This window comes from Psammomys obesus, unplaced genomic scaffold, assembly GCF_907164565.1.
Source record: "Psammomys obesus unplaced genomic scaffold, mPsaObe1.curated_primary_1811, whole genome shotgun sequence".
NCBI classification, from domain to species: domain Eukaryota; kingdom Metazoa; phylum Chordata; class Mammalia; order Rodentia; family Muridae; genus Psammomys; species Psammomys obesus.
Window position 1 is genome coordinate 30880978 of NW_026593286.1, and position 23788 is coordinate 30904765.

The 23788-nt window shown below is 43.4% G+C and overlaps 1 protein-coding gene across 3 annotated transcripts in view; it reads left to right on the plus strand.

Moving 5' to 3' along the window:
* Positions 1 to 23788, plus strand: part of Als2 (alsin Rho guanine nucleotide exchange factor ALS2) — a 75016-nt gene that overhangs the window by 31395 nt on the left and 19833 nt on the right. For all 3 annotated transcript variants that reach the window (XM_055616449.1, XM_055616448.1, XM_055616450.1), the window contains 13 exons: positions 2379 to 2561; positions 5915 to 6086; positions 8723 to 8903; positions 10677 to 10742; positions 14385 to 14547; positions 17359 to 17490; positions 17827 to 17955; positions 18782 to 18852; positions 19229 to 19295; positions 19837 to 20048; positions 20170 to 20235; positions 21349 to 21447; positions 21891 to 22055. In XM_055616449.1, the coding sequence (XP_055472424.1) occupies positions 2379 to 2561; positions 5915 to 6086; positions 8723 to 8903; positions 10677 to 10742; positions 14385 to 14547; positions 17359 to 17490; positions 17827 to 17955; positions 18782 to 18852; positions 19229 to 19295; positions 19837 to 20048; positions 20170 to 20235; positions 21349 to 21447; positions 21891 to 22055 (1706 nt within the window). The remainder of the gene's footprint in view (positions 1 to 2378; positions 2562 to 5914; positions 6087 to 8722; positions 8904 to 10676; positions 10743 to 14384; positions 14548 to 17358; positions 17491 to 17826; positions 17956 to 18781; positions 18853 to 19228; positions 19296 to 19836; positions 20049 to 20169; positions 20236 to 21348; positions 21448 to 21890; positions 22056 to 23788) is intronic.

Here is a 23788-nt window from a genome sequence, read left to right on the forward strand (position 1 = left end):
ATAAAATAGAAAGTGTCCTTACTCATATGAGGGAAAGGTTTTTGGAACCAGACCTGGTGGCACAAGCTTGCAATCCCAGTTCCTGGGAAGGTTGAGGCCAAAGGGTTGAAAATCAAGTTCTGCCTGGGCTACAGAGTAAGTTCCAGGCCAACCTGGACAGAAAGTTTCAAAAAGGACTCCAGAAAGGGGTGGGGCTCAAAATCATTGTTGGAATAGTCAAGGATGGAGTGTGAGGAGGCAGGGTCCATCCCCAGCACAAACAAATAGAGCCGGAAGGAACCCTTCCCGAGGGAAATGCTGTAGTGTGCAGTCAGAGAACCTGCAGTCCACTTGCACTCACCCTTTAGCGCCGTGGGATTTATTGTGAGGTCAGTCCCAGAACTCCGCATACAAACTACAGCACTCTTTTTTCTGTTCTTCTTTTGTTCTGTTTTTATTTGGAATTGTTTTTTTTTTTTTTTTTTTTTGTTTCTTGTGGTCTAGAAAGGAGACCTAAGGCTTTCCATGTTGTAGGCAAGACCTCCAACTCTGAGCCCCACCACAAGCACAGCCACACCCTGAGCAGATGATTTTGAAATCATCTTAGTTAATCTATGAAAGCTGAAAGTCTAGTGAGATTTGATTTAGGGTTTTGATTTGATTTGATTTTTTGAGACATACTCTCATAAAGCCCAGGCTGGCCTTAAATTCATTATCCTCTTGCTTCATCCTCCAGACTGCTGGCATTACTATTGGTGTGTGCCACCATGCCCAGTTCCAAAATTGGGTTTGCTTTGTTTTAAAATGTTGTTTACTGGCATTGAACTCAGGTCATCAGGCTTTAGAAGCAAGCACCTTTGTCCTCTGAGCCATTACACAGGCCTGCTTCTGTAAGTCTCTTTAAAAATCAATTATTTTATGTGTACGAATGTTTTGCTGGCATGTACATAAATGCATACTCAGATCCTCCGGAACTGGAGTTACAGATGAACGTCAACCATCATTCGGGTTCTGAGTCTTTGACCCTGGGTCTTCTGCAAAAGCAACACGTGCTCTTAACAGCTGAGTCATCTCTCCAGCTGCCTTATTTTGAATTTATTTCGATTGGAAATGTGTAGTGAACACCTGCTGGCTTGTCGGACGTGGCTGGACTTGGCAGTATAGCCCTGAAATCCTGGCACTCAGGAATTAAGAGGCATTTAAGGCCAGGCTACGCCACATGCCAGAGACCCTGTCTCAGGCACACAGACTAGGTAAATGCTTTGATTCATTCTTCTCGCTGGAAATTGATTGTTTGGATGGCTTGATTTTTGAGAACAGAGGACCATGTCAAAAGAAGGTGGCTGAGAAGTTAAGTGGCGGAAATGCTCACATGCGCATGCACGGGCATACGCGCACACACACACACACACACACACACGGGCATGCACACACACACAGTCATCTGATGTGTAAGCCTGGCTAGATGCAAAGGACCTCTCCATTAGGAGTATGTTTGCCTGCGTAGAACTTGAAGGAAGCTGGAGGCTGGGGCAGTATTCTGCTGTAGCACACTTTCTTAATGAATCTTCTGAGGAATGCTGTGCATCAGACAGGACAATGGGGAGTAATATTAAGTGCTAGATTGCAGGGTACCCAGAGCCCTGGTTACTACCTTTTGATGGAAGCTCCTAGATCACTCTGAGGAATCCTAAGGGTTGAAAACCAGCAGTTTACAGCTTGGATCTCAAGCATTTGCATTTGTCAGAGTCACCTGAAGGGCCTGTTAAGACAGCAAGCCAGTTCCCTCCTGGGCAGTCTGTGGCTGAGAGTTTTTGCTTCTAACACGTTTCCAGGTGATGCTCCTGCTGCTGGTGCAAAGACCACTCTGTGGGAGCCTAGGTCCCCGTAGCTGGCTTCTCAGGGGCCTGCCTGTCTCAGCATCCTGGGAGCTGGCACACTGAAGTCGAATTAGAGAGGCAGTGAGTTACAAGAGGGAAACTGAATCTCAGCACCCACGCCTTAGCTGGCAATGTCAGGATCTAGTCTTACTGTCACACGGCCGAATGTGGAGGGCAGTGGTGCAGTCTAGGTGTTAGTGTTAGAGCCGGGCCTAACTCACTGTGCAATAGGCTGTGTATGGAGACCTACAAAAATAACATTAAAAGCTAAGAGCTATATGCTTTATTCTTTCCACATTCCACTTTTCAAGATTTTTATAAAAGTCCAATTCAAGTTTAAACACTGCACAGTAGGTCTTTTTTACGTCTCTGTTCTGTAGTAATTGTGTACATTGCTGGGTGAGGTTCGTTCTTAAAGGTGTGGCTGACTGCCCCGTGCCTGATTAAGTCATCTGTTCTGTTCCATACAACCTGAGTTCTCAGGCGGCTTGGACAGACAGTATTATTCTGTCGTTTCAGGTTAGCAGTGAGAATGGAGTCTGGAGTGTAGCTGCAGGCCAGGATTATTCCTTGTTTTTAGTGGACACTGAAGACTTCCAGCCTGGCTTGTATTACAGTGGCCGACAGGACCCTGCAGAAGGTGACACCCTGCCAGAGAACCCCAGTGGCACAAAGACTCCAGTACTTCTCTCCTGTAGTAAGGTGAGTCTTTGAATATTGCTGTGACTATAAGTGTGCCTGGTTTGATTAAGAACTCTGACTACTTTATTTAAAACGCCTCTCATTCTTCCCTTCTCCTCTCCTTTTCCTGCTTTATTCTCCCCACATGACCTATCACCATGTAATATGCTGTGTGACGTTCTTGTCTGTTGTCTGCCCTACTGTAATGTGGGGCTCATGAGGGCAGGGCTTTTTGACGCCTCCATTCATCGATGTGTCTGCATAGGACATATGTTGTTTTCCTTATCTTTTTGAGGCAAGGTCTTGATAAGCCTGCAGCGCAGGCTGGCCTGGAACTCGCTGTGCTGACCTCCTGCCTCTTTCTCCCGAGTAACTGGGATTACCAGTGTGTGCCATCATGTTCCAGCATGATGCATACCTTATAAGCTGTTGAGGCAGCAGCGCTCTCATGGAGGAGTACTGTGCCTACGCCTTCTGTTTGCCTGCTTTTGTCTTGTGAGGCTGGGCTCAGGGCTTTGTCCCAACATGGGGGCTTTGTGTGCACTGGACAAGAACTCTCCCATTGAGCTCACCAACCCCCACCCCGAGCTGTTTTTCTTTCATTTCTCTTTGGGATGCTGGTCTTGGAAGCTAGTCATGCAGGAGAATTGAAAAGCACCGTTCACAGGGAAGTCTCCTGGAGCCCTCAGCTGAATTGTAACCGAAGGATATTTAACTGTTGGTGGACAGTGGTAACATGAGGGTCCTGAGCTGTATTCACAGAGAAGGTCCCAACAAGTCACTGGCAGGGCCTACCTCGACCCCTGCTTCCTTGGCTTTTCATTTCTGTCACCTTTGCTGCTTCTCTCTCTTTTGAAGATCTAAATGCCTGCTTTTCTAATTCCTGCCTTGTTTTTTTATGTACTTCAACCATTAGCTTGTTTTCACTTTTCCCCCTGGTAAAGTAACTCACATTCTCATAGAGACATGTCAAGAGGCAGTATAACCTTTGCTAGTGCATTCTAGATTTCCTGTTCTCATTGAAAAATATGTTTTATGGACTAATAAGCTCTGAATGTACTGAGACAAGACCTTAATTGCCAAAGGCAGCATTGGCCAAGGTTTGTTTCTTGACCTGTATGTAGCTTGCTTGGGGCGTGCTGACTGGCCTTCACAGTAGCTGGCCTGTCACCATGTGCCCTGTGAAAGACTTCAGTCTAGATCAAGGTTGAGTGGGATGAGGCTCTGGTGTGTGTCACCGATTCTCTTGGAGGGTCAATATCCACTGAGTGGCGGCCTGCCTGCTTGGTTTAATAATGAAATGTGAGTAAAGACAAAGTGTTTTTCTTCACAGTAGGAAGGGAAAATGTAAAAAAAACAGTCTCTTTCAGAGAAAAACCTTAGCACAGACTAATTATAGACACTTGTGGGTTACAAGTGACACTCCACACATATGTCCAATAGGTAGTGACCACATCAGGGTAAGTGGCGTGTCCATCACCTCAGACATTCTCTTTGTGATGGGAACATTCAGAATCCTTTTCTACTGGCTATGTTGAGATAGTCAACTAATTCTTTTGTTTGTTTGTTGTGTGTGTGAGAGACAGAGACAGAGAGACAGGGTCTCTCTACACAGCCCTGGTTGTCCTGGAACTCACTATGTACATTCCCCTGCCTCAGTTTCCCAAGTGCTTGGATTAAAGGCATGTGCCACCATGCCTGGCTTTTCAACTGATTATTGTCATCATTTTTTTAATAGCACTTACCCTATTTCCCTCAACATTAGACATTTTCTTCCTTCTTTCCAGTTGTATCTGTATCCACTGATGTCCCCCCTGGTTCCACTCCCTTTGGTAACCACTGCTATTTTCTCAGTAGTTTCTTATGTGAGGTCATGCTTTGTGTTTTTGTGTCTGACTTTTTTACTTTCTGCCCCTTGGTCCCACCCATGTTGCAACAAATATCAAAAGTTTTCTTTCGTGGCTGAATGGGGTTCTGTTATACCCACATTTCTTATTTCCTTTATGCATTTTTCTGCCAGAGGACACCTGTGTAGTTCTGTGTCTTGCCTTTTGTGAGGAGCATGTGGGACTACAGATGTCATCTTGACATACTGATTTTAGCTCCTTTGGAACTGTTCTGAGTAGTGAGTGGGGTTGCTGGATTCCTTTTCTAGGTTTATTTGTTTGAGGGCCTGCCATTCTGTTTTCATTGCTAGCCATACTAATTTACATTCCTATCTACAAGGCACAGGAATCCGTCCTTCCTCATGTCCTTGTAAGCACTTAATTTTTTTGTTTTTGGTAATAGCTGTCCTGAGTGCTGCTATTGGCCGTTTGAGTATCCTCTTTGAGAAATTCTGCTTTAGGGCAGTTTTCCACTTTTCGATTGGATTGTTGAGATATTTTGCTACCGAGATTTTTCAGTTCCTCTTATACTCTGGATATTACCTCTTCATTGGATGAATAGTCCAAAGGCATTTTCTCCCAATCTGTAGATTGTGTTTTCATTTTACTTCTCCCCCTCCTGGAAGTTTTTAGTAGAATGCAGTCTCATTTGATAGATTTTTTTTTTTTTCTGTTTGTATTTTAGTTTGCACAGGCCAATATCCTGAAGCAATTTCCCTTACTTTGTTTTTTTGTTTTTTTTTTTTTTTTACTTTAATTTGTGAAATAAAGTCTCATATAGCCAAGGCTAACCTCAATTTGATCCTCTGACTGAAACTGCATGTTTGTGCCACCACACCCGCTCTCTCTCGCTCTCCTTTCTCTTTAATGCAAAGTCTCACACTGTTACCCAGACTAACCTAGAACTCTCTCTGTAGCCAGGATGGCTTGAACTCCCAGCATTCCTTCAGCTTCAGCCCTGTGCATAGGCTCTTGGTATAAAATAAGGCTTCTCTTTGTTCTCACTAATATTATTTCATGTAAAGTGAATCTTGAGATGTATAACTCTTTTTTTGAGACAGGGTTTCTTTGTGTAGCCCTGGCTGGCTGTCCTAGAACTTACTCTATAGACCAGGCTGGCCTTGAACTCACAGAGATCTGCCTGCCATTGCCTCTGGTGTCCTGGGATTAAAGGTATCACAGCCTGATCCTAAGATGTATAGCTCTTATCATTTGGGTCTTTGTATGTCTGAGGTATCTTGGAGATAAGTACAAGTAGGTATATACACAGTTATTCAAAATTAACAGTGGTGTGTGAATACACCAACTCCAAATAAATGAAAAGCACTCTGATATGCATTCTTTGTAAATACTCACTTATAAGCTATTGCTACCAACTCCTGGGTATCTTAACCTTTGGCTCCTGTGTGCCACTATGAGCCCATGCAACATACCAAGTGGATCATAAATGGTATTTGAGCTTTAATCTTTTTATTTCCCCCCTTTTAGCTTGGATATATAAGCAGAGTAGCAGCAGGAAAAGATAGCTACCTAGCCTTGGTGGACAAAAACATCATGGGGTATATCGCCAGTCTCCACGAGTTGGCTACCACGGAAAGACGGCTTTACTCAAAACTGAGTGAAATCAAATCACAGATACTTAGGCCGCTTCTCGGTTTAGGTAAGTTGATACCTTGCACCACCCACATCCCCAGATCATCAGGGATCTCACTTTTAGTTGTTCTTCCTGTATTGTCCAGAAGCTGTGTATTTGTGTCGTAGATAGCCCAGGTTGGGCCCAACTTACTAGGTAGCTGAGGAAGATCTTGAACTCTTAATCCTTTTGCCTCCACCACCCAGTTGTTGAGATTCCAAGTGTGAGCTACCATGCCTGCTGTTGTTTGTTTTTTAAGGCCCAGGCTGACCTCAAACTTCTGGGTTCAAACAATCCTCCTACCTCAGTCTCACCATTACCTGGCACTAGAGCATGTGCCACTGTGCCTTGCTTTAAGAAGCTGTTTATGTTAATGGTTTATTCCTTCCCTTCCCCTCCTTCCTTTCTTCTCTTTCCCTCCCTCTCTCAGCAAATCACATACTGTTTGCAGTTCTTCAGGAGCCTGACTACCACAACCCTGTCTTCACATTCCCCGAGTTTCTTCTTCCTACACTGGAGCTTTAGGAAGATGTGGCCAAAGAGAAAAGTATGTTCTTTGGGAAAGTTGTCCCTAGAAGCTGGACTTGAGCAGTGCTTCTACATCCCAGTCCTCAGATATTGTAGAACTTCCACATTTTTTTCCTTGCCTTTTCGAACACTTAGAATTGTGTCATTTATATATATGGATGAATTAACCAAACATTTATTCAGCCACGGAGAGGAGTTGGAAGTGAGGCATTTCTCATAGTCCTCAGTGGGCTGCCCCTATCTGTGTGCCCAAGGTATCTAGGACATTAGCAAGGACTACAGAATTAGGAATGGGGGCTGGTAAAATGAGCTGGGCTGCACGGTAAGACCCTGTCTCGGAAGCAACCCCCTCATCAGGCAAGATAGCCTTGCCCTGTCCTTCCAGTTTTCCTGCTTTGGCCCTGTACTCAGAAAACAAAGATAGGATTTTCTCTTTTTCTCTTATTCCCTGGCTACTGTTAGGGCTCAGGATTTGGGCTAACAGTCTAGCTCATCAGTTTTACCCTTGGAAGAAAAGTAAGCTTGTGTGGCTAGCTCATTGTTTCTAATGGAAAAACCCTACTTTAAACCGCTAACTTGGCAATTTGTTTTCATTTATTTGGATTTTGTTTGTTTTTTTAAGTTTTGAGTTAGGTCTGGTGTAGTTTCTACACCAGCTAGCTCATTGTGGCTACTTATGGTTTCTAATGGAAAAACCCTACTTTACACAGCTAACTTGGCAATTTGTTTTCATTTATTTGGATTTTGTTTGTTTTTTTAAGTTTTGAGTTAGGTCTGGTGTAGTCCTGGTTAGCCTTTAACTCCTATGCCTGAACTCCCATTTCTCATTCCTTCCCCCTAAATACTTCAGTTACAAGCTTGGCCCGTCACTCCTGATTAATTAAACCATATTTGGGAATATAGTTCCTATGTGATTTGAGGATTTGTGTTTGGTTTCAGTCTGGTTTTCTTTGTAAGGATTGTGGAGCCCCTATTGTATAACATCTCCTCCCTAGGATGGGCTCAGAATCACAGGAGACGGAATCAACGGGGCTTCCTGGGTTGCCTTGTGGGAAAGTGGGGTCTGTTGTCTGACCAGGTCTTGGTTTCTCTGTTAGCCTGCTTGTTCCCCTCCTCGCCCTCATTGATAGTAATAAAGAACTTCAGGCTGGGAAAGGCAGGTAATCTGCTGGTGCCAAGAGTGACTCAGGCCACCTGAAGCTTAGGTCACCGTGCGCCGAAGAGTTGGGCTTGTCCAGGGGCCAAGGGGAGCAGCAGCCAGTGCAGAAAGTTCAAAATGCTAGCTAAGAGCTAAGTCTGAGCTGGGGTTAGCTCAGCTGCTAGAGTGTTTACCTGGCATGCTCAAGGTCAGTTCCAGTACTGCATAAGCACGACATGGTAGCATGCACCTGCCTTAGCTCTCAGGAGGAGGAAACAGGACAGGAAAGTTCAGAGTTATCCCGGGTTAGCAGAAGACCTTGTCTCAAAAAAAGAAAAATACCTATTTGTGGAAATGAATTTAATGCCTGTCTGCTACCCTCTTACCATTGTATCAAATTAAATAATTCATTTCCCTCTCTTTGTCTTACATTATCTATTTTCAAAATTTAACAGTGGGTCTCTAGTTTGACTGATATATTAAAAAAAAAAAATCACCGGGGAAACTTTTAAAAGAAATATCCGTTGTGAGATGGTAATACCAGACCTACTGAATCAGAGAGCTGACAGTTCGCATCGACGAGGTTGTGAATGTGGCTAATGTACATGTGTGTGTAGGTGTGTGTCTGTGGCCTGTGTGCTGGCCCACTGAAGAGCACTGGGTTCTTCTCTGTTGCTGCCTACCTTCTTCCTTTGATTCAGGGTTTTGAAGTGAACCTGGAGCTCAGCAATTTTTGTCTAGGCTGGTGGTAGCAAGCCCTGAGGCCCTCCTGTCTCCCAATATCCATTTCCCACTTGAGGACACAGGCCAGATCTTCCTTCTGGCATAGCATGTACTTTTACCTACTGAGACACCTCAGGGATTTCTGAGTTGTTTTTTGTAACATTTTTTTTTTTTGGAAGTGATTTGAATTCCATAGATTGGAAAGAGTAAGTACCCCCAGAAAAGAGAAAGTCAGAAGAAAGCATTTGGTTTTCACATTATCATTTTGTTGCAGAAAATTTGGGCACTGTGACTACTGTCCAGCTGTTGCAGGAAGTTGCAAGCCGATTCAGCAAGTTGTGTTACCTCATTGGGCAGCATGGAGCCTCACTGAGCAGCTTTCTGCAGGGAGTGAAGGAAGCCAAGAGCCTGGTCCTCATGAAGCACTCAAGTCTTTTCTTGGACAGTTACACAGAGCAAGTATCAGTCCCGTGTCATGTTCAGTCTCAGCAAGGTGATTCTGCAAGGGGAGCTGCTCCTCCATCAGAGAGGACAGGGAGAATAGTACAGGCAATAAACCAAAAGGCGGCTGTAGCTCTGCAGTGCTGAAGTTAAGTCTTCTTTAGGTGGAAAAGGTTTGCAACAGTGACTTCTCATATTCCCTTCCATATCCAACAAAGAGTGATAGCATACTTTATATACAATGTCCTGTCCTGTCTGGTTATTTTGTTTACTTCGTAAATCCTACCAAAATAGGGGGAAATAAAGAACAAAGTGATTTAAAGAGCAGCTGTAAGTGTGAAGCTGTTCTGAGCCTGTGTTTCACTGCTGTGTGATGGGACATTAGCTACATTTAACATATTTTCTCAGTAATGCCAAGAATGGGTATCCAATGTTCTTCCATGTTTTGTAAGTAAAACATACCAAGTCTATTTGTAAACTTAAACTGTTTTTCACTTTTTCTTGATTGGTATTTTGCTATCATGATTCAAGGCGTTAAGTGTTATTTTAATGTAGACCAGGTGACACTGTTGATCTGAAGTTTGTTGTTTTGACATGTAGTTTATTCTCCATTCGTCCAACGGAAAGTGACTGAGTGCCACCAAGTGCCAGGCACTGCAGAGAGTTACAGCTTGGGGCCAGTGAGAGACACCTGTTGCTAGGGAGTTCCTGTCATGCCTGTATTTTCCTTGGGTTATTTATAACCCAAGGACAAATGTGTGGTCATTATCAAAGCTGCAGGCAGTGCTAATCAAAAGGATATTTAAAGACGCCCTTTCCCCACCCGTTGAAATAACCTGCAATCATTTTAGTGTTTCCCTTTCAGGCTTTGCATGTAAGTGACTTCAACCCCAGACAAACTAAATATATTGGAAACTCCTATCTAGGAAGAAATAGCTTTGCTTTACTCTTCTAACTCATCCAGCATGAAAAATGATAGCACTTGACAGTTCTTTATTTTAAAAATTAGATCTTGCTATTTGTGTGAAAGTTGCAGCTTTTATTAATGGAATTTCCCTTTTCGTCTTGTATTTACCACCATACCTTCATTTCTTTTTCTGTCACTGTTACTCATGGTCTTTTGCTGTAAGATGAAACTTGTGATGCCATGGGCTACTGTTTAAAATGTAACAGTTATTCCTATAGGTAGGATAAATAAAACTAATTTACATTTTTAAAGTCTCTACCCCATGACTGCTTTTTGGTAAGAATTTCCTTTCTCTGTCAGCATCAAATGCTTGCTAGCTCAGGAATATGAAAGGAGTGTTTCTGCTCAGAGTAGTTTGTCTACATTTGCTTCAGAACACTGGGGCTATTTAATCAGCATGTTCTAATAGTGATCTTGCTCTGCCCCAGAAGTGTTTTCTTAACCTTCACATTCATTTTCTGAAGTCTTAATTGGACATTTAAAATGAAGAGTAAATTTTCATTAAAATCCTGCAATTTCACCCATGTTTTCTCCAGCTCGTTAGGTTAGCAAGTGCCACCTGCCAGGCAGGCCTGCACAGCACAAGGTGCTTTTGAAATCCCTTTTCTGTTAACATTCCTACTGACCTTGCATTTATCACTCCCCTGCTGCGTCCATCTACCTGTCCTCTTCTCCAGTGACAAGAGTTCATTAACATTGATGTCATGCAGTTCTGAAATTCGTGAGTAAGATTTCAAAAAGTGTCTAGATCTGCCTTTGAAACTTCACAGAGCTAATTTACACGTCCTCACTAACACCCGTTTGTCTTTTTCTACCGAAGGTACTGCACATCCATTTCAAATTTCCTGGTTATGGGAGGATTCCAGCTTCTTGCCAAGCCTGCCATGTAAGCACTCTGCACCTTCCTCACAGCCTCCTAACAGCCATCCATCAGAGGTTTTGAGTTTTTGTTTTGTTTTCCTGTCTTTTTTTTTTTTTGAGAATTTCATCCAAAATATTTTTATCATATTCCTTGCCTTCCCCAAATATGCCCAGCAATTCCCTCCCAAACCTACCCAACTTCGTGTTTTGTCTTTTAAAAAAACAAAACTAAAAACATGGAGTCTTTTTTTGTTTGTTTGTTCAAATATTTCTGAGCATGAGGCCTACCATGGGATGTGGTTGCTATACCCAGTGTCACACCACTGCAGAAAACTGATTTTTCCTCTCCCAACAGCCAGCTCTTTGTTGCATATAGCTTCTTGGCTAGAGGTATGACTTTCTGTCCGCCTCTCCTTCTTGGTGTTGGGCTTTTGTCTGCTTTGACTCAGTCCAGGTTGTGTGCGTGCCATCACACTCTTGAGTTCATGTGTTTACGAGCCCTGTTATGTCTGGAAGGTGATGTTTCCTTGAAGTCACCGCCTTGGGCTCTTAAAATCTTTCTGCCTCCTCTTCTGCATAGATCCATGGGCCTTGATTAAGATCACACCCCATAGATCCATGGGGTGTGATTAAGATATCCCATTTAGGGATAAGTGCTCCAAAATCTCTTACTCTCTGCACATTGTCCACTTGTGGGTGTCTGTGTTAATTGCCATCTACTGCAAGAAGCAGCTCCTCTGATGAGGGCTGAGCAGTGCACTGGTCAATGAGTATAGCAACGTGTCAGTAGGAGCTGTTTTGTTGCTACGCTCATTTGAGGGACTCAGAGTAGCAGGTTTCTCTTATCTAGCCTCCAGTTCTTATCAGTGACAGTGTCAGATGTGGCTTCCGTCTCATGCAGTAGGCCTTAAATACGAAAAGGGGAAAAGACAGGTCGGTTACCCCACAACATTTGTGCCACTATTGCACCAGTGGGCGTAGCTTGCAGGCCCATCACTATTGTGGCTCACAAAGTTCATAGCTGGTGATTGGTAATTAATTTCTCCTCCAGTAGTGTGTATTACACGTGCCAGCCAGTCAGTGGACTGAAGCTTCCAAGTGGGACAACATCTCAGTTTCTTCTTGTTTGAGGACACGTTTTTCAGCAATAGGGTCTTACTTTCAGGTTTAGAAGGGTAACCAATAACATTGGCGATAGCCTGTAATGCTGAGGGAATCTATAGATCCCTTTGGCCAACAAGTCCAAGAGATGCAACCTAGTCTTGGAACTGGAGTTTTATTTGGTGGCATGATGTCTGGGTAGGGTATTGTCTCCTCCTCTGTATGATAACTCCATTGCAGCTCTTTCTATATATTAGGAAGCTTCTATAGTGATAGGTTTCCATATCGCTTCTCAGAAGGCCTTAGATGTTATGTTACAGTGTAGATATTTGGGGATGCTATGGGAAGGTATTGGCATGGCCATTTACTTATTGAATCGAAGTGCAGAGTTTCATTAACTCTTAACGGCAGGTATTGTTGGTCCCTGGCTGTCTCAGGTGTAGTGGGGTTCTGAAAGAGCACTAAAGTCAAAGGTGCACGACCTGGGTCCTTCTTCAGCACCGCTTCTTGTTGGACCTGACACTTGAGCGGCTCTTTTCGCAGCAGGAAGCTACTTTACTTCCATCTGAAAAATGAGTGTTTTCTCCCCTGTCAGTAAAGAACAGGTAATGTCTGCGATGGTCCAGAAAAATGTATCTCACACAGATAAAAACTACTTGCATCTAGTTTTTAGGTGGATAATATAAAAGCCTCTAACATAACACATTGATATAATAATAAAGGCAAATTGAAAAATTATTTTAGAAGAAAATATTTAAAATATTCACTCACCACCCATACTTAACAGATTTGGCCAGGCTTTTTTTTATTTGTCTGTGCTAACAGGAGTGCTGATATCTTGATCCTACTTCTGGTTTTGTTAATCTAGTCATTCTTTTCTGAACTTAGCCAGTTTTTAGCAAAGAATTGCACTAGAAATTATAAAATGAATTGAGGTTTCTTTCTCTTCTTTCCTGTTTTCTGGAATAGTTTATATGAATCAGGGATTGTCTATATCTTGAAGATTGGGTAGAATGCATCTATGAAAAACTGCCGTTCAACAGCAGTGTTTCCTATGGGGAACTTTCCAACTACTGGTTTGGTTCAGTAAAGAATAGGTCTGTCTGGATCTTATTCCTTATGGCTTTAGTCACTTATTTATTTGGAAAATTGTTCATTTCTTCAGTTTTCAGTTTTGTTACCATTTCTAGTATTGCCTTTTGATGTTTTCATCTCAGAGCTGCAGTTATTCCCTATTTTGTTCATTGCTGTTACTTATTTGAACCTTTTTTATCTTTTATTTGTTTATTTTTGTGAACCAATGAGTTTTATTGGAATTACTTACAGGAATATGGGTAAGGGGTTCCTTACAGGAGCAGAAACGACTCAAAGACAGCTGCATCACCAAAGCCCATCCCAGCGTGGGTGACAGCTCACAAGGCTGGGGAACTGCTGCACCCTGACCCCTGCTGGCAGCTCGACAGGCTGGAGCGCATCCCTTCTAGGTGACCCCTGCCGGCAGCTAGACAGGCTGGAGCGCGTCCCCTCTTCCAGGCAGCTAGCCTGGTCTGAAGAGTCTTCTTTGTAGCTTGCTTTGTTTATTCTTAGGAAGAAGGGGCCTAGAGAATCTTCCTCTTCCCAACTAGTACCCCTCCTCTTTCATGTCTTCTTTCTCTTTTTTTTTTTTTTTTTTTTTGGTAAACCAGTGTTATTGTTAGGGTTGCTTACAGGGTCATGGAGAAGGGTTATTTACCAGGAGCGTGGTTATTTCAGGGCATCATGCCAGTGACTACACCACTGAAGAAAATGCCTCTCCCTTCCTCATTAAATATGAACTTCTCAGAAGTTCTGGGAGGGTGGAGACTCTTGTTTTTTATATCATGAACTTCTGCTGTTTCATTTGTGTTCACCATTCATAAATTTCAGATTCATAAATTTATACAGTTTGGTAATGTTTATTGTTATTAATCGGATAGCCCAGTGTGGCTTTCAGCTTGCTGTGTAGCTAAGGTTCTCCTTAAACTCCTGACCTCTACCTCCTGAACACTGGGATTACAGGTGAGCACCATCACACCTGGTTGTCTTATTCCTGTACGTATAGGTTGCTGGTCAACCTGTGTTGACAGTCGAAGGGAAAGGAAGAACTTAGAAGTATTTAGTTCCATGCTAGTGCTTGGAGCAAGGACCTCTTTTCCTCTGGTGTTTCTGTTCAGCACAGCTTAGCAGAGTGGTCGGACCTGCCAGATTCCTGGGACACTGCACTGTGAAAACGATGTCATTTATCTCCTGAAACTGATGAATGCCTGATTCATTTTGTAGAACACGAGGAAAGGTTGTTACTAACATTTCTATTAGAGTTACCATTGCCACCATTGCTACATCTTGCACTTTAAAGGCCCATTTCATAGGTTTAAAGAAATATAATTCTGTTAATTATTCGTGGCTTATTTTATTATATTCATTTTCCTAACACCTAGGCTGTGTTATAAACAGTTCTGAACAGTTACTGGAGTGAAACTGTCTATGTAATATCATTCGTACTCTTCATACCAGATGATCAGCTGAATCTTTTCCCCTTCTTTTCCAGTGATTTCCTAAATAAAAACCAAGAGCTCTTGCAAGATTTGTCAGAAGTGAATGATGAGAACACTCAGTTGATGGAAATACTGAATACGCTGTTTTTCTTGCCAATCAGACGTCTTCATAATTATGCAAAAGTTTTGCTAAAGCTTGCCACATGCTTTGAAGTGGTAGGTTCTCTTCATGCCCCCTTGAATGCTGGGAAAGCCAAGAATCAAAGTTCATTTGGATTAAGTCACATTACGGTGCTGGGCCACATTAAGTTAATATTTACATGTGTCCACCTAGGATTTCCTTCTCAGTGAGGAAATAGAAGAAGAAAGGCTAAGCAGGCCAGAGCGAGCTTGTTTTTCACGCTGTGGATTTCGTTTCTGCCCAGGCCTTGTTCAGACTCTCTTCACTTTGCAGCTGTCTAAAACAGAGAGCCCACTGTAGGTGCTCCTCCAGTAGTGTCGGCACACACAGCTGAGGCAGTGGGCTGCCAGCTGGCCTGGGTCCTTGGTAGACTCGTGCAGAGAAATGCGATTCCCTTAGTTTGCAGAGAAACTCTAACAAGTGCGAAGTTCTTAAACCTTCACATCTTGGTCTGTCCCCTGATCTAGGCAGACTTCAGACCACAGAGTGGAGGGACTCACAGGAGTTTTCCCATGAGACCCTCTTGTGATCTCGTAGTTTTTTTTCTTTAGTCTGGCTTCAGTTTTAACTTAAAACTGATGTAGTTTTAGCTATCCAAGTTTAAGCCACTGGAAAACAGTGGGCTTCAGACTTCTTCTCAGTCAATGAAGAAAACAATCTTTACTAGATCAGGTTAGAATTGTTTGGGGAAAGGGAGGTGTGGGGATACATGTCTACAATTCCAGCACATGGAAGGCTGAGAGGCAGGAGGATGAAAAAGTTTGAGGCCAGTCTCGGTTTACATAGTGATACCTTATCAAAAAAACAAAACAAAACAAAAATGGTACTGTATCCAGTCTGAGGGCTAATTCTGGGAATGACAAGTCCATTTAGTTTGCCATCAAGTCCCATCCTCTTCTGTCTTTAGTCTTTCCCCTCATCTGATATATTGGTTCTCATCCCAGGGGTCATGTTCATGTGCTTGGTGTGTCCTTCCAGAAACACACCTAACCCTGGTTTTTCAAGACAAGGTTTCTCTGTGTAGCTCTGTCTGTCTTGGAATGCATTCTGTAGACCACGCTGGCTTTGAGTTAAGAGATCCGCCTGCCTCTGCCTCCTGAGTGCTGAGGTTAAAGGTGTGTGCCCCCATTGCCCGTGTTTTGTTTGTTTTTAACTAAAAATTACTGTTATGTGTATGAGTAGTTTGTGTGTATGTGTATGACTGGGAGCTGTGGAAGCCAGAAGGGGAGTCAGAGTCCCTGGAACTGAAGTTACAGATGGCTTGTCTCCAAAAGCTTCTGAATAGACCCTGAGATCCCTTTGAGGGTTCACAAGGTCAGAATATTTTCCTGACATACGAGGACATTTGCTTTTTCTCTGTGATATGTTCATTGGCGCTTTTTCTCTGTGGTATGCGCATTGGTGCTTTTTCTCCAAGATCTGTGCACTGGTAGTGAAAAGCAGAAGCCCCCAGACCCACTGGCTCCTTAGCAAGAACCAAGGCAAGTGACACCACACCACGCAAGCCTCAAACTTGCATTTCAGACCAGACAGTACTACTTTTTCTGAAAAGTGTTGATGATGAACCATATACTATATAGTGTGTTCTAGGCTTCCCTTAACCTTGTGGCAGTCCTTCCTTGTCCAAAGGGCTAAGAGTATATACCTGTCAAACAACTTTTTAGAGCAAAATAGGTGGAGACGTGAATTTGCCATTTTGAGCCTAATAGATTCTCAATACTTAGAATATTTTTTTCTGATGAGAAAGGTGGCAATGTTAATTTTTGGTCTATAAAAGGTATCATCATTTGGAAGGTATATATAATTTAGTCAGTATTTTTCAAATGCTCAAACTACAGTATCACAAAATCATGTAATCAAACCCAAAATAGACTTGTGTATTTTAAAGCATTAAAAATCCCTAAAAGTGCCTTAACTATTTAAATAATAAATGTCATTAAATTTTACTGTAATACAAAAAATTTTAATGACATTATTTACAATTTATTTGTGCTCATGCTAGTGTGTGTATGTGTGCGTGATGTGTGTGCGTGTGTGCGTGTGCGTGCATGTAGAGGTCAGAGGACAATTTGGCAGTTGGTTCTTTAAAAACATGTTGGTTCCAGGGTATCAGGGTTGGGCTGCAAGTACCTTTACCCACTGAGCCATCATTTATCTCATCAGCTCAACTAGTAGATTTAATAGAACAGTATAAAGCATTGATTGCCAATGTTTCAGATTATAGATTGCAACTGCCCTTTAGGAAGCTGCTGCTTAATAAGTTTTTAAAATATACACCAGAGGAGAGTATCCACAGTTCTGTGAAGTGGCTGTTAAGACACTCCATTTTAAACTAGTTATTTTTATAAAGTAAAATTTTCTATGTTTATTTCATCTAAGCAGTATAACATAATAGGTTAGAAGCAAAAACCCAGCTAGTGTCTCAAAAGCAAGGTAATAATGGGACTTTTAAAGAGTGTGAGTCAATGCCATTTTTTCTCACTAAAAATTCTGTGTTTTGGGAAATACAGTTGTCATTTATAACCTTGTTTGAAATTAATTAATTTCTTAATTTGTATGTTTCTAACACGACAGCATCACTAGTTCAGCCCACCTGTATACCACCAAAGGAATCTGAGAACAAAGCAGGAGGCCACTTTCTGGGTCCTGCCGTCCAGCTGTCGCCAGTGTTTATTTAAAACGCACGTTAGTGGAGTTCTCCGAGCTCAGCCCCTCCTTCCCCTACCTCCCTTTAATACGTCACTCATGTCCTCCCTGAGTTGACTATAGCATATATGAACAGCTCATAGGCTGCAGCTTCTGGACAGTGTTTTATGCTCTTTCCTGTCTTGTTTATTGGTCTCTAGACATCTCCAGAATATCAGAAGTTGCAGGACTCCAGTTCTTGTTATGAGTCTCTTGCTCTCCATCTCGGCAGGAAGAGGAAGGAAGCTGAGTACACCCTGGGCTTCTGGAAGACCTTCCCTGGAAAGATGACGGTAACCCACCACTGTCGTGGTCCCACCGGCCATCCTCTCTCTGCTCCTTGCTTTCTGTAACCGTAGCATTTCTGTGATGCCCTTCTGAGAACTGTAGCCAGGGGTATCCTGAATCCTAGCACCTTCCTTTGTTCCCAGGGGTCCTCTGCAGACTTTATCCTTTGTTTTTGTTTTTGTTTTGTTTTGTTTTGTTTTTGCTACTGTTTTAATCTCCAGTGGGCTCTAGTTTGAGGCTATGACTGAACAGTTCCCCTTAATGTTCCTTGAATCGAGTTCATCCTCCTTTGCACATTTTAGTAATTTTGATAGTTCACTGAAGTTTGTATTAATTCATAGGATTCCTTGAGGAAGCCAGAGCGCCGACTGCTGTGTGAGAGCAGTAACCGAGCCCTCTCGCTGCAGCATGCTGGAAGGTTTTCTGTGAACTGGTTCATTCTCTTCAATGATGCCCTGGTCCATGCTCAGGTAGGCTGGATTCCTAGCTAAAAAGAAGCCTTGGAAAAGGGACAGTTGTGACCTGCTTCATGATGTGCTGTGTTGCAAGAAAGGTGGTATTGAGCAATTTCATCGTTATATGAATGTCAGTGTACTCAAAGGAATCTAGGTCTAGCCCGCTGTAACCCAGGCAGTCTGGTACAGCCTAGTGCTGCCAGGCTATGACTCCCACAGGGGGTTGCTCTACTGAAGACTGGCAGCTGTACCACAGTGGGAAACACTAATGCACCTGAATACACAAGCATGTGCCTGTGCTGGTGTGCTGTGGCAGCCAGGAGATGACCAGGCCAGAAGAAGTCTCTGTTGTTGCTTTGGAACTGTCACCGTCTTGTTGACAGTCATTGTATAGCACATGGCTATGCACTGTCAATTCATGTGACGCACTGTTTCTTTGTAATTGCTGAATAAACGAGAATCTTAACTACCGCCTTTGGTGTTGACTACATTTGAGAGGTTTTATTTTTCTTTATTTTTTGGTCTTTGTTGTTGTTGCATTGCTAGGGGTTGAACCCAGGTCCTCTTAACTATGGAAACACCTTCCCTCTCTTTTTAAGCCACACCTGGAGCCAAGATTTTTTTCCTTAGCTCAAGAATGAGTGTCAGCCATGTGAAGGGTGGCAGAGAGGGGAAGACCCACAGAGGTGGCAGTGCTGTGGTCATTATAGCAGAGATGTTGCCACCCACCAGTCCGTAACCGTCTCAAGGGGCTTGTGCTGTAGGGAAGTGAAGAGACCTAACAGAGGCCCGAGGCTGACGTGGGCTCTTTACAGAGGTGCCTTCATGTTCTCTGTTCCAGTTCTCCACACACCATGTATTCCCTTTGGCCACACTCTGGGCAGAGCCACTTTCTGAAGAAGCTGGGAGCGTGTAAGTGTGCCTCCTTTTCCTGCTCCCTTTATTTCCTTCAGTGGGGTGGTGAGGAAAGCACAGGGATCCTGAGGAAGCTGCCTTCTCATCCTCACTTCCCCTCACACTAGATAGTAAAGTGTCCTGTGTGAAGACCGTGGTGAGCGGCAGGTGGGCATCTCCATGGCTCGAACACTGGGCTGAGACAGATTACTGTACTGAGCATCCTTCTCCCCTGTGCGGAGCTCAGATCTACAGCATGAGCCCTTACGCTGTCTTCTCCCCTGGAATAGGCAGTATCCTACCTGGACAGTGGGTGGTGCGGGGGCTGTGGGAGGGTATCTTCTATTAGAATGACAGGTATGTCTGTTGGTGTTTATTCTTGTGAACATTTTAGGAATGGCTTAAAGATAACCACCCCTGAAGAACAGTTCACGCTCATTTCCTCAACACCCCAGGAAAAGGTTAGTTCTGCACAGTGTTTTCTTTCAATTTCGGCCTTTTCTGTCTTCTATGTTAGTGAAGAAAAAATTAAATATTGTTGTTGCTTCATTAATAATCCTTAAATCAAAACTAGATTTTTGCTTCTTTGTTTTGTTTTCCTGAAACAGTCTTGCCATGTAGCCCTGGCTAGCCTTGAAATAGTAGAATTCTTCCTGCCTTAACCTCTCAAGTGTTGGGATTACAGGAGGATGCCATGACGCCTGGTTATTCTGTGTAGCTAATTTTGTCTGTCTGTCTATATAGGGTAGGGTCTTACTGTGGGGTCCAGGTTAACCTGGAACTCACCAAATGGTCCAGAAAGGCCTGGAACTCTCACAGCAGTCCTGGCTTTGTGAAATGTGACTTAAACCGGAAGCAGTAAGCTCTAAGAGCTGGTTCACATCAGTCAGTGAGGAGAGTCATAGGCCGTAGAAAAAGTACAGCAGAGAACCCCGCAGCACGCAGTGCAGTGCTGGATGCATTGTTGCCTTAAGCTTGCTGACATGGACTCCTTGCTTCTAGACCAAGTGGCTTCGGGCTATCAGCCAAGCTGTAGATCAGGCTTTGAGGGGGGCATCCGACTTCCCACTTTACGGAGGAGGAGGAGGCGGCGGCGGCGTTCAGAGGCAGGAACCACCCATCTCAAGAAGTGCCAAATACACTTTCTACAAGGATCCCCGCCTAAAGGATGCGACTTACGATGGGCGCTGGCTTTCAGGGAAGCCTCACGGCAGGTGACGGGTGCTTCACATTTCTTCCTGGGGAAGGAACGGTGACCGTCAGTCACACTATGGAGAAAGCACTGACTAGCTGAAATATCAGTTGACAGTTGCTACTTTTTGCTCTATTTTCCAGGGGTGTTCTGAAGTGGCCCGATGGAAAGATGTACTCTGGCATGTTCAGGAATGGCTTGGAAGATGGGTATGGCCATTGTTTAAAGTAGATGATTTCAGCCTGATTGGGAGTTGCTTTTCAAACAAGCGGTTGGTTTCTGTTGTGTAGGCATTTGGTGCTGTGCTAGGATTCATGCAGAAGACATGTGGGTGGGCTGTAGACAGTGAGGGTAATACTTATGGGACTAACATGACACAGCAGGACAGACAGGAATTTTATGTTCAGTGGTTTTATAGAAATAGGCCCACCCCACCCCCACCCCTGACTTGCTGTTTTGAGCATAGTTAGGGCCTTGGGAATGCTGGGCAAGTGCTGTTCCACTGAGCAGCAGCCTTAGGCCAGCTTTAGTAGTTTCAAATTTCTTTACCAGTTAAAGGGGAAATTTTCAGTGATGTTACTGTGATGATACTCTACTGACATCAATTTTGGATATTTGTCCTGTTTTTTTTTTTTTTTATCACACTCAGTCACTCAGTATATATGTATGTATGTTTGTTTGTGTGCATGTATGTGTACATGTGCCATGTCCCGTGTATGTGTGGTCAGAGGATAACTTTGACAGCCAGTTCTCTCCTTCCACTATCCTTCACTAATCCTCAGTGAATACTGAGGATTTGAACTCAGGCCACCAGGCTTGACAGCAGGTAGCATAGCAGCTAAGTAGTTTATGTCCTGTTAAAGAAGAAATTTGTCTTACCATAAAAAGATATCTAAACTGGAGAAGTTAGTGTACATATGTGGTAATGTCAGATTTTGTGATTTCAAGCTCATAGTAGGTTTAGAATGGAAGGAGATGTATAATCTACTTTAACCTACTGGCTAGAGGGTGCACAAGCCATTCTACACCGTGACTTAGCACAGAGATGCTGTGAGTTAGCCGCAGAGAGGCGAGGACACGGATACCCTGCTTTTCATTAGCTTAGAGGGAAGCGCCTCGGCAGTGACTCGGGATCAGGCCTGGGGTGCACACCTCACGCTCTGCAGGTGCCTTAGCTGGGAGACGCAGCTTCAACCAAGACCCGCTTTCCCCTTCCCTCTAGGTGAGCCTTCTCCGTGCTCCCATGAAGGCACTTATAAGTACATACGAAGGGGGAGTGTGCCACCTGAGCATCTTCTTAGGCTTTTTCTTTTCCTTGGCAGATACGGTGAATACCGAATCCCAAACAAGGCCCTCAACAAAGAAGACCATTATGTGGGCCATTGGAAAGAGGGGAAAATGTGTGGCCAGGGTGTCTATAGGTAATAACACACTGCGTAAAGCTAAAGCCTGTGTGGACAGAACTTCTAAGGCGTTTTGTCTGTCTTTTTAAATAACCAACACTGTGTGCAAACTTTCTGTACCTACTGAATAAACCGTGACTTTCTACACAAGTCTCACCTACAACTCTAATTTTTTCTACTTGATTCTAATTTGGACAAAACTTTTTACATTCTTCCCTCTCATTGATAGCACATTATTTCATTTCCCATAAGAGACTAAACACAAAATTCTTCATGTTAATGCAAAATATTATTCATGTTACCTTTAATTTTTGAAACTTAGTCTTTGAAACCAGAAGGTTTTTGATTTTTTTATTGCTCAATAATAATAATAAATAATTACAGCTACCCTTAAAAGCGTTGAATTGTGTTTCCTGCAGTTTGTAATGTAGATGCTATCTTTGTGTCCTTTCCAACCACAGCTATGCCTCTGGTGAAGTGTTTGAAGGCTGTTTTCAAGATAACATGCGCCATGGGCACGGTCTCCTCCGGAGTGGAAAGCTGACTTCTTCTTCTCCCAGCATGTTCATTGGCCAGTGGGTGATGGATAAGAAGGCAGGATATGGCGTCTTTGATGACATCACTAGGTACTGTGCTCTGCTTCTGTCTCAGAGTGCACAACGAGAAGATGATGCTCCTACCCCCTCGTGCTCTTTCTTTAGTTTTAGTTTTAGCACAAGTACGCGCACATGTGTGCGTGTGTATGAGTGTGTGCATGTGTGTATGTACGTGTGCGAGTGTATGCATGGGTGTAGACATGAGTGCAGGGTCTGAGGAGGCAGAAGAGGGCATTGGATGCCCTTATCCAATGGTGGCGTTACCAGTGTTGGGAGCTGCAGACATGGGTACTGGGAACTGAACTTGGGTCCTAGGTAAGAACAGTACAAGCTCCCAATTGCTGAGCCATCTCTCTAGCTCCAGCCCTCCAAATCATAAGACATTTATGAAGACTTGAACACCTTACATTTATTCTTAGCCAGAAGACCAAGAAGCAGTTGACTGAAACAGCTTAGTCTGACAACATTAAGAAAACTTTCCAGTTTGGGACGGTGCACCTAGAGGTGCGCGCCTGTCATCTCAGCGGAGGGAAGCGAAGGCCAGCCTGGGCCACGGAGGAAGGCTTAGTTCACTTCACCCACGGCGCCAGTGAGAAGAAAAGGAGGACTTAGCATAAGGAAACGTTTGTCAGGACGTCTGCCTGCCTGCCTGCCTGTCTTTGTTTTATCTATCTACCTATCTATCTATCTATCTTTTTTTTTTTTTTTTTTTTTTTTGTCATCTTTTGTTGTTTCCAAACAACAAGCTACTTCTTCACAAAGTCAGGGTCATTCAGAATTTACATAGGTACTGTTTTCCTACATTTTTACACATACAAAGTTTTTACTGCCTCAAAAATGCTACCAAATCTTTTAATTAATCAATTAATTTTATTTGAGATCAGCTCTGTATCCCAAGGTGGTCTCTGACTCCTTCTATAGTCAAGGATGGAGCTAAATTTCTGACCCTCCAGTCTGTGTCTTCTAAGTGCTGGGATTTCAGTATGTGCCACCAGGCCTGGTTTACACAGTCCTGAGGCTCAAACCACAGCTTTGTGCAAGCTAGGCGAGCATTCTACCAACTGTCTCACATCCTATGCCTGCCAGATCTTCAATGAGAGTCAGTAGAAAGTAGGAATGGAGGGAGACACCAGTGACAGTACGAGTGTGGGGGCTGGACAGAGAATGCTGTCTAAACACAGCACACCTTCTTGTACGTGCACAAACCAGGAACTGTGCCTACCTGCCTAAATCCAGGGAACAAGCCTTAGAGAGCAATGCCATTTCTTCTGCTCTCATATTTGAGTTTGTCTAATTTACTTTGGATTTAATGTTCTACCCTCCTATATGGTATGCACCTTAAGTTTCATAATGTAGGATTTGTGTGTGTATGTATGTGTGTGTGTGTGTGTGTGTGTGTGTGTGTGTGTGTGTGTGGTTTTTTGTTTATTTCTTTATTTGAGACATGGTCACATATAGCCCAACTCACTATGGAGTTGAGGATAGCCTTAAACCTAGCCTTGAACTCCTGATCCTCTCACCACATTGCCTCTCATATGCTAGAACTATAGGCTTGTGCCACCAGGCCCTGTCATAATGTGATTATTTTTTTAATTACCTTTATGGGGCAGCAAGATGACTCAGTGGGTACAGGTGTTTGCCACTGGGCCTCAGGACCTGAGGTCAATCCCAGGACACATGTGGTGGGAGGAATTGTCCTCTGACTTCTACACATGTGCTGTGGGATTCATGTACCTTCTTTCCCCCACCCTCCACAAACACAC